The sequence below is a fragment of the Tupaia chinensis genome, unplaced genomic scaffold (assembly GCF_000334495.1).
Source record: "Tupaia chinensis unplaced genomic scaffold, TupChi_1.0 Scaffold000528_1, whole genome shotgun sequence".
In the NCBI taxonomy this organism is placed as follows: domain Eukaryota; kingdom Metazoa; phylum Chordata; class Mammalia; order Scandentia; family Tupaiidae; genus Tupaia; species Tupaia belangeri.
Window position 1 is genome coordinate 5,845,853 of NW_006160041.1, and position 14,777 is coordinate 5,860,629.

The 14,777-nt window shown below is 35.7% G+C and overlaps 1 protein-coding gene across 1 annotated transcript in view; it reads right to left on the reverse strand.

The window, feature by feature from the left end:
• CEP128 (centrosomal protein 128) overlaps nucleotides 1-14,777 on the reverse strand; it is a 461,274-nt gene that overhangs the window by 409,661 nt on the left and 36,836 nt on the right. The window contains exons 6-8 of the mRNA XM_014591066.2: nucleotides 4,911-5,037; nucleotides 3,455-3,573; nucleotides 567-658 (exon numbers count right to left, since the gene is read on the reverse strand). Coding sequence (XP_014446552.1) covers nucleotides 567-658; nucleotides 3,455-3,573; nucleotides 4,911-5,037 — 338 coding nt within the window. The remainder of the gene's footprint in view (nucleotides 1-566; nucleotides 659-3,454; nucleotides 3,574-4,910; nucleotides 5,038-14,777) is intronic.

The following is a 14,777-nucleotide window of genomic DNA, read 5'->3' on the forward strand; positions in this document are numbered from 1 at the left end:
TTGTGAAAAAGCTTTTTTTTTTTTTTTTTTTAAATAATGGCCTCCCTAAGAAAGCCAGGTGCCACAGCTGATAATAAAAATTAAAAGCTCTTGGAGACAGACCAGAATTGACAAAAATCACAGAAACTGGGCAGATGTTAGGCACTAGCTTTTGAAGATTTCAACTAAAAGCTAAAGTATTATTCAACAATGGCTCCTGTCCATTTACAAATGCCACAGACCTTTTTTTTCTGGAATGCCAACAGTCAATCGGCCAGCCAGTCTCTGTCTTTCTCTTTCCGTTGTATTTCCAAATGCACCTCTTTGCTAAGGTCTCACAATGTATCTCTCTTTAATATCAGCATTCCATTGTTGTAAGGTATTTTTAGAAATACAAAATTTGTCTAACATTGAGTCATGATGTATTCTAAATTCAAAGGGCTTTGAACTGTTCTTTTAATAAATTTTATAATACCAGTATAAATATACATTATATTTTTATATCTATGTAAACATGTCAGTTATAAAAGCTAATTTATTCTCCTTAATTATTTATGCTTCCCATGAAAACTATATTCTGTTTTTACCTGCTTCTTCTGGAAAGTTCTCTGTTGAAATCATCTCCAAGGCGAATTTGTTCACTGCTAAGGTCTCGGAGGGACTGATGAAAAGCATGAAACTAGCAAAGCAAAACACAGTTACCCATTCAGGATTTTGCTGAATTTTTCCATGAAAATTCCCTAAAGGTAAGACTAATATCTTGTTCTTTGTATTAATGACCAAATCCTATAACATTACTAAGAAAGGGTAAGAGAAATACCTATTTAGAAAGAAATATTTTGTTGAAAGGACAATTCTTTAAAAGTTATATAACACAGTAACCATCACATTCTCTATAGGATAAGAATCCGATTCCTTATCCATATTCTAGAAAAGGAGGCAATAAAATTTTATTTAAAGAGCTTGGTGGCAAGTATTTCAAGCTGGCCAGCTGTACTGTCTCTGTCACAATTACTCCACTCTGCCACTGAACTGCAATAGTAGCCATAAATGAGTTAACATGGCTTTGCGACAATTAAACTTCATTCCATAGCCTATATGCCCTAGCTTACCAACTCTTATTAAGGAAACTCTTGCCCTTCTACGCTTGGAACCACGTATAAGAGAGTATGGAGTAGTAACGCTGCTAAAAGAACTAAAGATAAACTAACCATCTATCAAGAGCAGAATGGTGATAAATACAACAGATCTCCAAATGTGCATGAAAAATGTACATTTTAAAAAAAAGTATGTATAGATTTCAAAATTTTTTACACCTAAATTAATCATTTTATTTTACCATGAATTTTGTAAAGTCCCTCCCTAAACAGCAGTTTATTCTTCTTGTGGAGTGTATCATACAACATTGAAAATGAAATGATCACTGCTAACCACTCATTAAGAAGGCTGAATGTCCAAAACACATGAAAAACATGAATTACCAAAGAAGATAACAAATGACCCACTTAGGTTTGCCATCATTTTTTCTTATTTTGCAAACCAGAATCCTAGGATACACTTGACGCCTCCTTTTCACTCATCCCTACCTTGCCTTTATGACAATTGGATATCCAAGATTATTATGATTTGGATGATAATAAAATGTGATCCTAAATAAAATTCCAAATAAAAAACCTTATCCCTCAAAGGTTCATGTGTTTTAATTTGGATGTCCACCCAAATGGGATGTGCTCCCAATAGGGATCTGACCCTATTGAAAAGGTGTTAGGTGAACATTTAATTCCTTCCTGACATCCCAGGGGGGAGCCTTTGGGTGTGATACTGTCATTAGGGCAGGGCTCCTGTGAATTAGTCCTTGAGGCTATATATTACAATTAGAGGAAACAAGACCATAATGAGAGAAACTCATGAATACGGACCACACTTAGCTATACTAAAAGTACTGCCATCCACCATTTTGTGTTGCCTTTGGACTTTCTAGCACCAGGATACTGAATTTTGTAAATAGACCTCTATTTTCTTTATAATCCACCTACTTTCAGGTATTTCTGTTAGCAAAGCAGCAACAGACTAAGACAAAGATCTTTCAATTTCGTTAACTTTTAAATTTACCCCTTTTTTCTCCAACATCATGTATCCCAACCTGAGTGACCATTAATTCACACCCAGAACACTACGATATCCTCCTAATTGGTATGCTCGCATTGACTCCATTTTCTATACCTGAGTGATCTTTTAAAAATAATTTTGTCACCCCCTTAAGGCATTCTATGAAGCCCTTCCTACATTTTTAGCTACAAGCCTTCTTTAAATTGCTCACAAATGCTATTCTCTCCTCCCTCCTACCAAACCATTATTTTCTACCTGGAGTAACTCCTTAACTTTCAGACCTCAGCTCAATCAGCCTTCCTTCAGAAAGTCTTCCCTAGGACAGGTCCCTCTACTATACAGTCCTGTAGTCCTATGTTTCTTTTCATTATAGTGTTTGTATCAGTCCATAAGAATAGGTATGTTTATGTATTTATTTAATATCTAGTTCCCCTTCTCGACTGCAAACTCAATGGAAAGGCACTCTTCTTGCTATCACTGTTTACAAGCCTAAGCACTTTCCCCATAACAGACACTAAATAAACAGAATGAAAGAGTAAATGAATAACATTAAGACATTGTTTTCTGCTCTAAACTTTAATCATATGATATCATACTAAGTTGAACCCACCAAAAAAATAACAGTCAAGAAAAAGTTTCTACAAGATGTTTTCTAATGCATTTGGTTATCTCTTCACCTTAAACTATAACAAGTAACAGCTGCAGATGAGCATATACACTCCAAAAAACTTTGAGCACCCCATACTACAACTATCAAAACAAAGATGTCATGCCCTTTGCTAATTAACTTAGCTGACACTCCCCCTTCCAAAAAGAAAAAAAATAACCAGCTCTATGGAGAACTTTAAAGAACAGAGAAAGAAACTGTATGCCCATAGAACTAATACCTCAGAAATCTTTAGAGAATACAGGAAGTATAGAATTTCTTACTTAATAGAAAGTAGCTCCATCAATGATTTAACAACCAGAAAACACTAATGGTGGAAAAATCAATAGGTCAACCACACAAGGACTAACTTGTTCATATTAAACCAAACTTAGCAAAATAGAAAGTGGCTGACTTAGCAGAGCTCACCAAAGAGGGAGTCACTTGAACGAGGAAGGAGACAAAACATGTCCTACTAAACACACTTTTAAATGTTCTGCCACATATGATCCTAAATAAAATTCAAAATAAATATATGATGCTGATACATAGATTGAAAATAGAAGATTACTTGGTTTTAAAAAAAAATAATCAGTACAAAGTTACTGATGATCCAATTCCTAAAATTTGGTTAAAATTTATCCATAAAGTTTAAGTTTCAGTCATTTATATAGAAAAGTGAGGAGGGCTACATACAAATTACAGAATGGTACAAAGTACCTGGGCCACATCATCGGTCTCCTGAACAAACCGGACACCAGCTCTGGATCTAAGTCGTTTAATACCCTGTGGATCCCCATAGTCCTTGAGAGGTGAGGTAGGTGGAAAGCGATGACCCTCTTTACAATTAAAAGAAAAAAAAGAGAGTTAAAATAATGCATGAGGAAAAAAACAATTTAAAATTTGACTCAGTTCCTGCATACCAGACATGGTTATACACATGTGCCTTTAACCCAGATTATTTACCTATTGTCTTGCTGTGGCCATAAAGTTGTACCAAATTGACACTAATCTTGCTCTTAAAACTGATGAAGTTAGTCAGCACAACCAGTGGTTAAGGTGGCCAGATTCTATATGGCCAACCACGTGGTTCTATTCCTCGACTCAGCAGCTTGAAAAACACAGCAGGCACATGTTCATGCATGCCTCAAATTCCAACAGGATGGAGAAATAGAGGGAAAGGGACTGAGTCATGACTATGCCCCTACTGAAGGGTGTTTTCTCCTCTCCCTTTCTCTGTCTGTCTCTCTGTTTCTCTCTGGTGAGCACAAGTCTACTGGCAAATTGGGGAAGAGGGGGCGGGGTACAGATAAAGTGAAAAACAGAAATAACCTGGATATAGAATGTGTCAGAAGTTCCAATTTACTATACTTTACAAAAGAGGAATAATATTTTCTCATATAAAAAACAATTGCTAGATTAACAAAAAAAAAAAAATTGACTCACCCAATATGACTTAACATGAATAACCAACTAATTAGTCTAAAATCTGAAGTATATAAAAATCAACAAAACCCACCTATATAAAAAATAGATGATAGTGTCCAATTTTCAATTATTATTAGCATGATCAAATGTAATATTAACAATGCAATGTACTGATGCTCAATCTATCTCAATCACCTCATTTCACTGTAGACTTTTCAATTCAAATATTAATTTGGTGTTACAGGAAAGTATTAGTATGATTAATTACATGCAAACTAAATGTTATAAGCATTAAGCTAGCCATTGACATCTAGCTGTACATCAAGGCTAAAATTAATCTGTTCTTAGCAAGTGTCATAGGATATCGTATAAGACACTCTAAAAACTATCATGCTAGAATAAGTCTTCAAACCTATGAAGTATACCACATAGTAAGTCTTATTTATGTTTATGTTTGAATTCTTTAGCAGCAGATAATTAAATCCGAATTTTGACAGACAAAGCTTATGTGGTCTACAGAGTATAAAAAAAAAAAAAGAAAAGAAAAACTAATTGCTCAGAATTATAAAGATCTTTAATATATTTCAAAATACACACTTTAAAATCTTTGACAATGGCATGCTCTAAGACCTAATCTAGATGATGTTACATATGAATTGTATTTCTCCAAAAATTAAATGTATTCAATATGTACTTTAGAAGTATCTTTAACAAATACGAGTGTCTTCAGAACATCTGAAGAGCTTACCTGCCACAGTGCCACCATCGAGGTCACTTGCACTCAGACTAGTAACAGAAATACTTCTCCCTCCTGAGTTTCTCAATAAACGTTGACTCCGCAGCTGGCCTATTGATTGTTCCAAGCTTTCTTTTAACTAATTTAAAGAATATAATGAAGAAAAAGTTATTCTTTTCAAACATCTTCCAAATACAAATTGACTACAGGTTTTAAAAGCTATTTCTGAAATTTGTTTCCAAAAGAAAATTTACATCAAAGTAAATTTTGAACTATGCTATGTTTGGAAATATGAAAGTAGGAAACATACACATTTTAAGAGCCAAAGCTAATACCTGCTTTTAAATGGTATCTGTCACTACCTATTCCATCTTTCCATTATCAGAATGTGAAAGAGAGGCCTACTAGGAATTTACAAAACCAGATTGGGATGTCTAACTGTTGCGCCACTACCATGGAGAAACAAAACCAGGCCAACCAGCTCAAAGAAGACAGAAAGAGGGACCAGCAGTTAGTGAAATGGCTATGTCACTGGATTCCCACGTAGTCGACCACAGTTCGAATCCCAGACCCAGTGACTTAAACTCACGCTGCACGCATGTGGGTGCATGCCCAAGATTCCGAGAGGAGAGTGGAGAAGAATGGATTGCAGCATGGCCATCCCCTCTGAGCGGTGATTTCTTGCTTTCTGTTTCTCTGTCTCTCTCTGTCTTTCTGGCAAGCGCACACCCCCTATAGCAAAAACCTCTCCAAAAAAAAGAAAAACAACAACAAAAAGAAGACAGAAAGCCTTCCTTCCCTATAAACATTCTTTTGGAGACCCCAGATGTGCAACCCACAGGAAAGTGAACAACTGTCACAAGGATTGCTATTAATGAAACAATGAAAACTACCCAATTCTATATACTACACTCCCTATATCTCAACACCGCTTTCATTCATCCAAACACTTCAAATTTCAGAAAACTATGGGGTCAGATGTTAGAAGGAATTACAGCTGTCCAAAAGCTCTCTTCAGATTATTAGGGAGTCAGCTAGCAAGGGACAAAGGAGAACACTTCTTTAGACATAAATAGCTATGTTAACTAAAGAAAACGTATTGAACACTAAGAATAATGTCCATAGCTATACACATCTATAGATCTGAGAAGAGGATTCAATTAATATCCAAGGGGACAAAGAGTAAAGCTGAGAAATATCAACAAACCCTGAGTTGCTAGGAACCTTCTGGTCCAGATACCTCACACAAGAAAGAAAAAACATAATGATAAAAGTAATAAAATACATGAATCCATAGAACAAGTTAACTATAACTTTTTAAATAGAATCTCAAAACAAAACAATGAATGAATAAGGCAGGGATTCCTGGTCAGCCACAATGACACATCAGTAACACAATGCCCAGTGATGCTGAGACCACATAGAAAGGACCCAGGTTGGTGTCCTGACACCTCCCATGGGCGTGTGTGCACATGTGCATCATCCTAGCTGGCTGAGGCTAGAGGTGGACCATAGCATCCCTGTGGGATGCTGATGTGTGTGCATGTACACGTATGTTTGTACATGTCTTTCACTCTGCCTCTTTTTCTGATGAATGAAACAAACTTAAAAAATAAATAAATAAAAATAAATAAAAGACAGATTTTCCTAAATCCAGCTATGGCTAAATCCTAAATCCAGTAGGCACTGGATTCCCATCTAGCCAACAACAGTTTGAGTTCCAGACATGGTGGCTTGTGATTCACAACAGGTGCTTGTGTGTATGTGTGCCCAAAAATCCCAAGAGGAGACTGGAAAAGGGATTGTGGCATGGCCATCCATCTGCAAGATGATTTCTCACTTTCCCTCTCACTGTCTCTGTATCTCTAGTGAGTGCACACACTCTAAGGCAAAAAAACTTAAAAAAAAAATAAAAATAGAACACCTGGGACCAGCAGATGGCGTAAAGGCCACATCACTGGACTCCCATGTAACTGACTGCAGTTTGAGTCCCACATCCGATGGCTTAAACTCATGCCAGGCGCGTGAGTATGCGTGCCCAAGATCTCAAGAGGAGAAGGGAGGAGAAGGGACTGTGTGGTGTGGCCATCCCCCCAGGAGGTGATTTCATGCTTTCTGTCTCTCTCTCTCTCTCTGTCTTTCTGGTGAGTGCACATGCCCAATAGCAAAAACCTCTCAAAAAGAAAAAAAAAAAAAAAAAAAAAAAAGAAAAGAAAAAGAACACCACTTAAGGAGTGAATACCTATTAAAGAGAGAACATAATGGGAAAACCTGTTCAAATAAAGTAGCTTTCATTAAAGGAAAAGCAGGGATGAAACGATATGTCACAAATGAAGCAAATCCTTTTTATTTTGTCTGTTTAGATTTAGCTATTCTGGTAAACCAAGGTTAAAATAATATGGACTAAAAGAGACAGAACTACAAAAAGGATAATAATTTCACATCCTCCGTCCTCTGTTTCCCCAAGTTAGGATATGTGTGATGCTACTCTGAGTATTCACTAGCTGGAGGATCTAGACTCCCAATCCACTGAAGAATAGACATAAGGCCCAAGATAACCAAGGTCTATCGTAAGATTCATCTATATATAATTAAAATAATAAAGTAGACCGGAGGTCTTAGACAGTGAATACGAAGCAGTGTATCAGTATAGGTGAACCATGGAGATATTGCCAGTTTGGTTCCAGACCACTGCAATAAAGTAAATTTTACAATAAATCAAGTAATAAAACTTTTGGTTTTCTAATGCAGATAAAAGTTATATAGGTCTGGTTGGTAGTATGGTGGTTAAGGTGATTGGATTCCATATAGCCAACTACACAGAGTTTGAGGCCCTGACCCTCTGGCTTGATAAATATGCCAGGCGTGTGTGTGTGTGTGTATGCCTAAAATTCTGAGAGGGGAATGCAGGAGAAGGGGTTGTAGCAGTATGGCCATATCTAATGGGGTGGGGGTACTTTTTCTCTTTCTTTCTTTCTCTCTCTTCAGCAAGCACATATGCCCTATTAAAAAGAAAAATTACATTTACACTAGAGTATATTCAGTACGCAATTAACAATGTATCTAAAAAAGTACAGATATTATTATTTTTTTAATCTTGATTGCTAAAAAGTGCTAATGATCCTCTGAGCCTTCAGTCAGTAATCATCTTTTTTCTGGTGGAGGATCTTGCCCCAGTGTTGATGGCTGCTGACTGAGCAGGGTGGTGACTGCTAAAGGCTGTAGCAGCTGCACAAACTTCTGAAAATAAGGCAACAATGAAATTTGCCTTATGAATTGACTTTCTTTTCAGAAAATGTTTCTCTGTAGTATGCTTGCTATTTGACAGCATTTTACTCACTGTAGAACTTCTTTCAAAATTGGAGTCAATCCTCTCAAACCCTGCAACTGCTTTATCAGTTAAGTTTACATATTAGGTCACTGGGGAAGTCATAATGTATTCTTCTGTTTTTCTATGCAAAAATGTATCATGACTTTCCCAATGACCCCATAATATTCCTTTTTTAAAAAAATATTAATTTTTGTTCTCATATGTTGAAATGACTGGATATTTTATATATAATTTTTGAGAGCATGTATGCACTTGCCAGAGAGACAGAGATAGAGAGAGAAAGAAAGTGAGAAAACATCCCTCAGAGGAGATGGCCATGTCACAGTCCCTTCTCTTCCATTTTCCTCTCAGGATCCTGGGCACGCACACACACACACCTGGCATGAGTTTCAAGCTGCTTGGTCCAGGACTCAAATTATAGTCAGTCATGTGGGAGTCCAGTGCCTCAACCACTGTGACACCTGCTGGCCTCGATCCAAACAATATTCTAACTTCTTTGTTGTTATCCCAACTATATTCTCAGCATCTTTACCAGGAGTAGATTCCATTTCAAGAATCTACTTCCTTTTCCCATTCATAAAAAGCAATTCATCCATTGAAAGTTTTACAGTGAGATCACAGAAACTTAGTCCCAGGCTTCACTTCCAGTCCTCTCACTGTTTCCACTACATCTACAGTGACTTCCTCCACTGAAATCTTCAACCTCCCAAATCATCTATAAGGACTACAATCAACTTCTTCCAAACTCCTGTTGACATTGGTATTTTCACTTCTTCCAAGGAATCGTGAACATTTATAATGACATCTAGAATGCTGAATCCTTTCCACAAGGTTTTAATTTACTGTGTCCAGATCTATCAGCATGATCACCATCTATGGCAGCTATAGCTTTACAAAATATATTTCTTAAATAATTGAAGTCCAAATTATTGCTTGATCCATGGGCTGCAGAATAGTTGTACCATTAGCAAGAAAAAAAAAAATTTAAGTTCCTTGTACATATCCATCAGAGTTCTTGCATGAGCAGTGCATTGTCAATGCACAGGTACATTTGAAAGGATTTTTTTTCTGAACAAAAGGCTACAAAAATGGGCTTAAATATTTGGTAAACAACACCGTAACTAGATGTACTGTTATCCAGGCTTTGTGGTTCCATTTATAGAGCAAAGGCAGAGTAGATTTTACGTCATTCTTAAGAACCTTGAGATTTTCCAAATGGTAAATGAGCATTGGCTTCTACTTAAAGTCACCAGGGGCATTAGCTCGTGAAAAGAGACTCAGCCTGTCCTTTGAAGCTAGGCATTGACTTCTTCTCTATAGCTATGAAAAGTCCTACATGGCATCTTATTCCAATAGAAGACGGTTTATAGTCTACAATGAAAATCTGCTGTTTAGTGTAGCCACCTTCACCAATTATCTTACTGAAGTCTTCTGGATAACTTGCCTTAGCTTCTACATCACCACTTGCTGTTCCACTTTGCACTTCTGTGTTATGAAGATGGTCTTTTCCTTAAATCATATAAACCAACCTCTACTAGCTTCAAATTTTTCTTCTGCAGCTTTCTCACCTCTCTCAACCATAGTAAAATTGAAGGGTGAGGGCTGTGTTAAGGCCTTTTTCTGTTTAGGTTTTCTGAAGGTTGGTGGTTACTTGTTTGTTTACTTAAGTTATCCTATTTTTTGGTTTCTGGAATTTTCATTTGGCTCTTTTGTTTCAATTCTTTACCAAACTTCAATCTTGTCTTTTAATGTATTGAATATGTTCATCATAGTTACTTTATAATCTCATTTCTTTTTCTTTCTTTTTCTTTTTTTTTTTGAGAGGTTTTTGCTATAGGGTGCATGCACTCACCAGACAGACAGAGACAGAGAGACAGAAAGCAAGAAATCACCCCCAGGGGGGATGACCACACCGCAATCCCTTCTCATTCATTCTCCTCTCGGGATCTTGGGCAAGGACGCACACGCACCCGGCATGAGTTTTAAGCCACCAGGTCCGGTAATCAAACCGCAGTCGACTACATGGTAGTCCAGCGACATAGCCATTACATTAACTGCTGGTCTCCAATTTTTTTTTTTTTTAAGAAGATTTTTGCGATAGAGCATGGGCACTTGTCAGAAAGACAGAGAGACAGAAAGTGAGAAATCACTCCCAGGGGGGATGGCCATGCTGCAATCCCTTCTCCTCCATTCTCCTCTTAGGATTTTGGGCGCATGCACACATACACCCAGCATGAGTTTTAAGTAGCTGGGTCCGGGATTTGAACTATAGTCAACTACATGTGAGTCCAGTGAAGTAACCATTATGTCATCTGCTAGTGCTCCATATATTTTTTATAGTCTGCTTTTCCCTTGGTTCTTGTTCACCTTTTATATTCTCTATGCCTAAATATTTTTAATAATGGAACAAATATTATATATAAAAAACTGCAGAGATAATTTAAAATTCTAAAGGAAAGCATCCTCCAGAAGGGATTTGATTTTGCTTCTATCAGAAAGTCAGCAATGGTCACTAGGATCTTGAATCAATTGGTTTTTCAACTTAGTGTTAAGTTCTTGGAAACTTGGTTGATTCCATATTTAGCAACAGTGAATAATTCTGCAGTAAACATGGATGTGCAAGTGTCTAACTGATTGTTTTCCCATCCTTTGGGTAAATAACAAGGAGTGGGATTACTGGGTCATATAATAGTTTTATTTGTAGATTTTGAGGAACCTCCATCTTGCTTTCCACAGTGGTTGTACTAATTTACATTCTCACCAACAGTGTAAGAGGGTTCCCTTTTCATCACAGTCTCATCAGCACTTGTTCTTTTTTTTTTTTTTTTTTTTTTTATCACAGCCATTCTAATTGGGATTAAATGGTACCTCACTGTGGTCTTTACTTGCATTTCCCTTATACTAAGAGATACTGAATATTTTTTAAATGCCTTTCACCATTTGTACATTTTCCTTAGAGTGTTGTCTATTCAGCTCATTGACCCATTTTTTTTTCAATTGAATTACTCTTCAAAAAAAAAAAAAAATGAGGTGAGACACTTGAGCTCCCTATATATTCTGGTCATCTTCCCTTGTCAGAGGTATAATTTGCAAATATTTTCTCCCATTCTGAGGGTTCTCTCTTCATGCTAATTGTTCCCTTTGCTCTACAGAAGCTTTTTAGTTTAATTTAATCTCAGTATTTTATTATTATTATTATTATTATTATTATTGCCTGAGCTTTTGGGGTCTTATTTAGGAAATCTCCACCTACTCCAATGTCTTCAAGAATTTCCTCTAAGTTTTGTACCAGTAGTTTTATAGATTTAAGCGTTAAATTTAAATCTTTGATCCATTTTCAATTGATTCTTGTTAATGGTATGAGATAGGGGTCTAGCTTCATTTTTCTGCAGGTAGATACTCAGTTCTTCCACCACCATTTCCTGAGAAGACTTACTTTTCTCCTCTGCATTATTTTGTACCCTTTGTCAAAGATCAGTTGGCTGTATGATTTGAAGCTTACTTATGGATTCTCTAGTCTGGGCCACTAGTCTATGTCTATTTTTGTCCTACAACCATGCTGTTTGGATTATCACTACTTTGTAATATATTTTGAATTAGGGTAGTAAGATGCCTTATCCAAATAAATAATCTTATCTATCAATGCCAAAAGTAGAACTTGCCAGTATCGTTTTTATGTGGTCTTATTTGTTAACAAATCTTAAGCTGTAACTAAAATTCAATGGGTAAAATGAATTTTCACACATACACACACACACACACACACACACGCCCCGCCACACATAAATAGCCACCATGTGACATATAGAAAAATAGTGCAGAACAAGAAAAATAAAACACTTCCTAAAAATATAGAAAGAACAGTAGAAAATAAATCATTTCAGAAATAATATAAAAAGCAAGAAAGAGTATTTGGCAGCATCATTTTTAAAACTCTAAAAAGATATACACCAAGCCACTTGGATGAATAGGCTGATCAATGAAATTAAGAAAAAAAAAGATGTAGAAGATTAGATAAAGACTCTTTAAAATTATTCCTATGAATATGATGGCAAAAAGAGATACTTCACTTAAGACATAAAACATAAAAACATAGCAGAATTAAAATCTACATTTAGAGTAGTAATACACAACACACTGACAAAATCTAATTATGAAGTTTGAACCATTTTGATAAACAATTTGATAAAACAAAGAAATAATGAGGTAACAAAATCATACAAATGGTTTTAAATTCTTTGGGATTATAACTCCTAGCTCCGGGCAAAGCCAAACCAAGTTTAAAATTAAATAAAGACAAAATAATACTAACATAACTCAATTTAACATTAATTTTCTATGACAGAGGCTGCTATTTTGTTGAAACTAAATCAATGTTCAATTTGATACTGTGGTACTAACTATAATAGTGATTTTTTTGAATCTAGTATGATCACCTCAAAATATTACAAGTAATGATTCCATTTTTCTCTGTTGGAAATACTATAAAATGAGCATCATAGAACATGCTATGACATATTTTCATCTTGACATATAGAACTGCATCTTTTACAGTCAAGGTCTATTCCTTTATCTTTATTTGATATTAAGTAAAACTGAAGCATTCCCATGCACCAATACGAATAAAAAAAAAATTCTGGCATTGAAAATAAATGGCAATACATGTTTATAAGACAGTTTACTTAAATTATGAAGATATGTTTTTAGACTTAAAAGTCAGGTTTCTAGGCTCTCTCTAACAAAACAAAGAACAATCTGAACATTAATAAAGATGTTAACTGCAATGGAGGATAATACTTCAAATATGCATAAAATTGTAAGTTAATGATATTCAAGAGGAAATAAAACATTGGTCACCAAGAGAGGATACTAGGGAACCAACTTATTATTTTGGAAATGAGTAAATATATTAAATGAAAAAGAAACCACAGAAGTTTTTAAAATTATCATTAAAATAAAAATATACTTGTTTCGTAGATGTCTCTATTTGGAAAAACTCTATGATGTCTCTATTTGGAAAAACTCTGATTAGAAACAAAATGTAAGTCAAGGTTAACCAAAAATTGAAAGAAGGGGATATAAAACTCAAAAAACTAACTATATTGCACGCCAGATTTATAAATGAAAATCACCTAGGCAACAATGGGTACTCCAAATTAGAAACATGATTAAAAACATCATGATTCACAAGACCAAAGGGAAGCTGGACAATACATTCCTCAGCTATTCTGCTTTCACTTCTGCTCCACCTCCAGTCCAATCTTTCATATCCCATCAGGTAATAATAACTTTTTCATATATTTTATTTTGAGAAGGAAATTAGACAATATAAAATAATTAGAATGATGCTTGGGGCAGAGTGGATTATTTGGTAAATGGTAGTTTTTATATTATAATAAAAATGCAAAAGAAAAAAATAAAATGAATAAATGAGACACTTTAATTCAGAGAAGCTTTTTAGAAGAGCTTGTCATTCCCTAAAATTTACTTTGTGAAAATCTCTGGGTGCACATGTAGAAATTCTTGAATAAGGTATGGGTCCAGCAGAAGGCATCATGGTTATGTCTCTGGACTCCCACACAGTTGACCAATCGAGTCCCAAACCTGGTAGCTTAAAACTCACACCAGGCACATATGCATGTTTGCCCAAGATCCTGGGAGGAGAACGGATTGCAACATGGTCATCCTCTCTGGGGGTTATTCCTCACTCTCCCTCTTACCATCTCTGTTCATGTCTCAGGCAAATGCACATGCCCTAAGGCAAAACCTGTACAAAAAAAAAAAAAATTCTTGAATAAGGTAGTGTCAGTATATTTTATTTATAACTCCACACATAATTCTTTCATATGATTCAAATTTCACTTCCAGCATTAGCATTTTTCACTTCTCTGTTGTACTTTCATCTTTACTGGCCAATTCCTTTCTGATTTTTATAAAATAGCATACAGGCTTATCATCAGGAGAGAAGGAGGTAACAAACTACACATTTCACTGTTGGTGACCAAATAGCAGCACTCTGTTCTTAACACAGTGATGCATGGGCTGAAGAGCAAACTGGAGAGGATGTACTTTATGCGATTACCTGTCATTAACATACTGCAGTAACTGAAATTTGAACTCTATTGTTTGAGAACAGGTGTCATTGGACTAAACTTCCACTGAAATTCATGCACATCAAAAAACACTGAACAAAGATTTCCTGATTTTTCTTTTCAGAGTTCTCAAATAGCTGCTCCATGCATTCAGAAGAGGTTTTTGTAGCCCCATGTACTGAAGAGTATGCTAACTCTCTTAACCTGGAACTAGAATTCGCTTTGTTTTTGCTTTTTCCACCACCTTTACTGAGGTATAATAATCCTGAGAGGAGAATGAAGAAGGGATTATGGCAGGGTCATCTCAACCAGGCAGTAATTTTCTGCTTTCTGTCTCTCTGTCTCTGTCTTTGTCTCTTTGGTGAGCGCATACACCCTATTGCAAAAATCTCTGAAAACAAAAAAAGAATTTTTAAAACATTGGCACATTACATTTTAAATGTCAATAAATGTGCA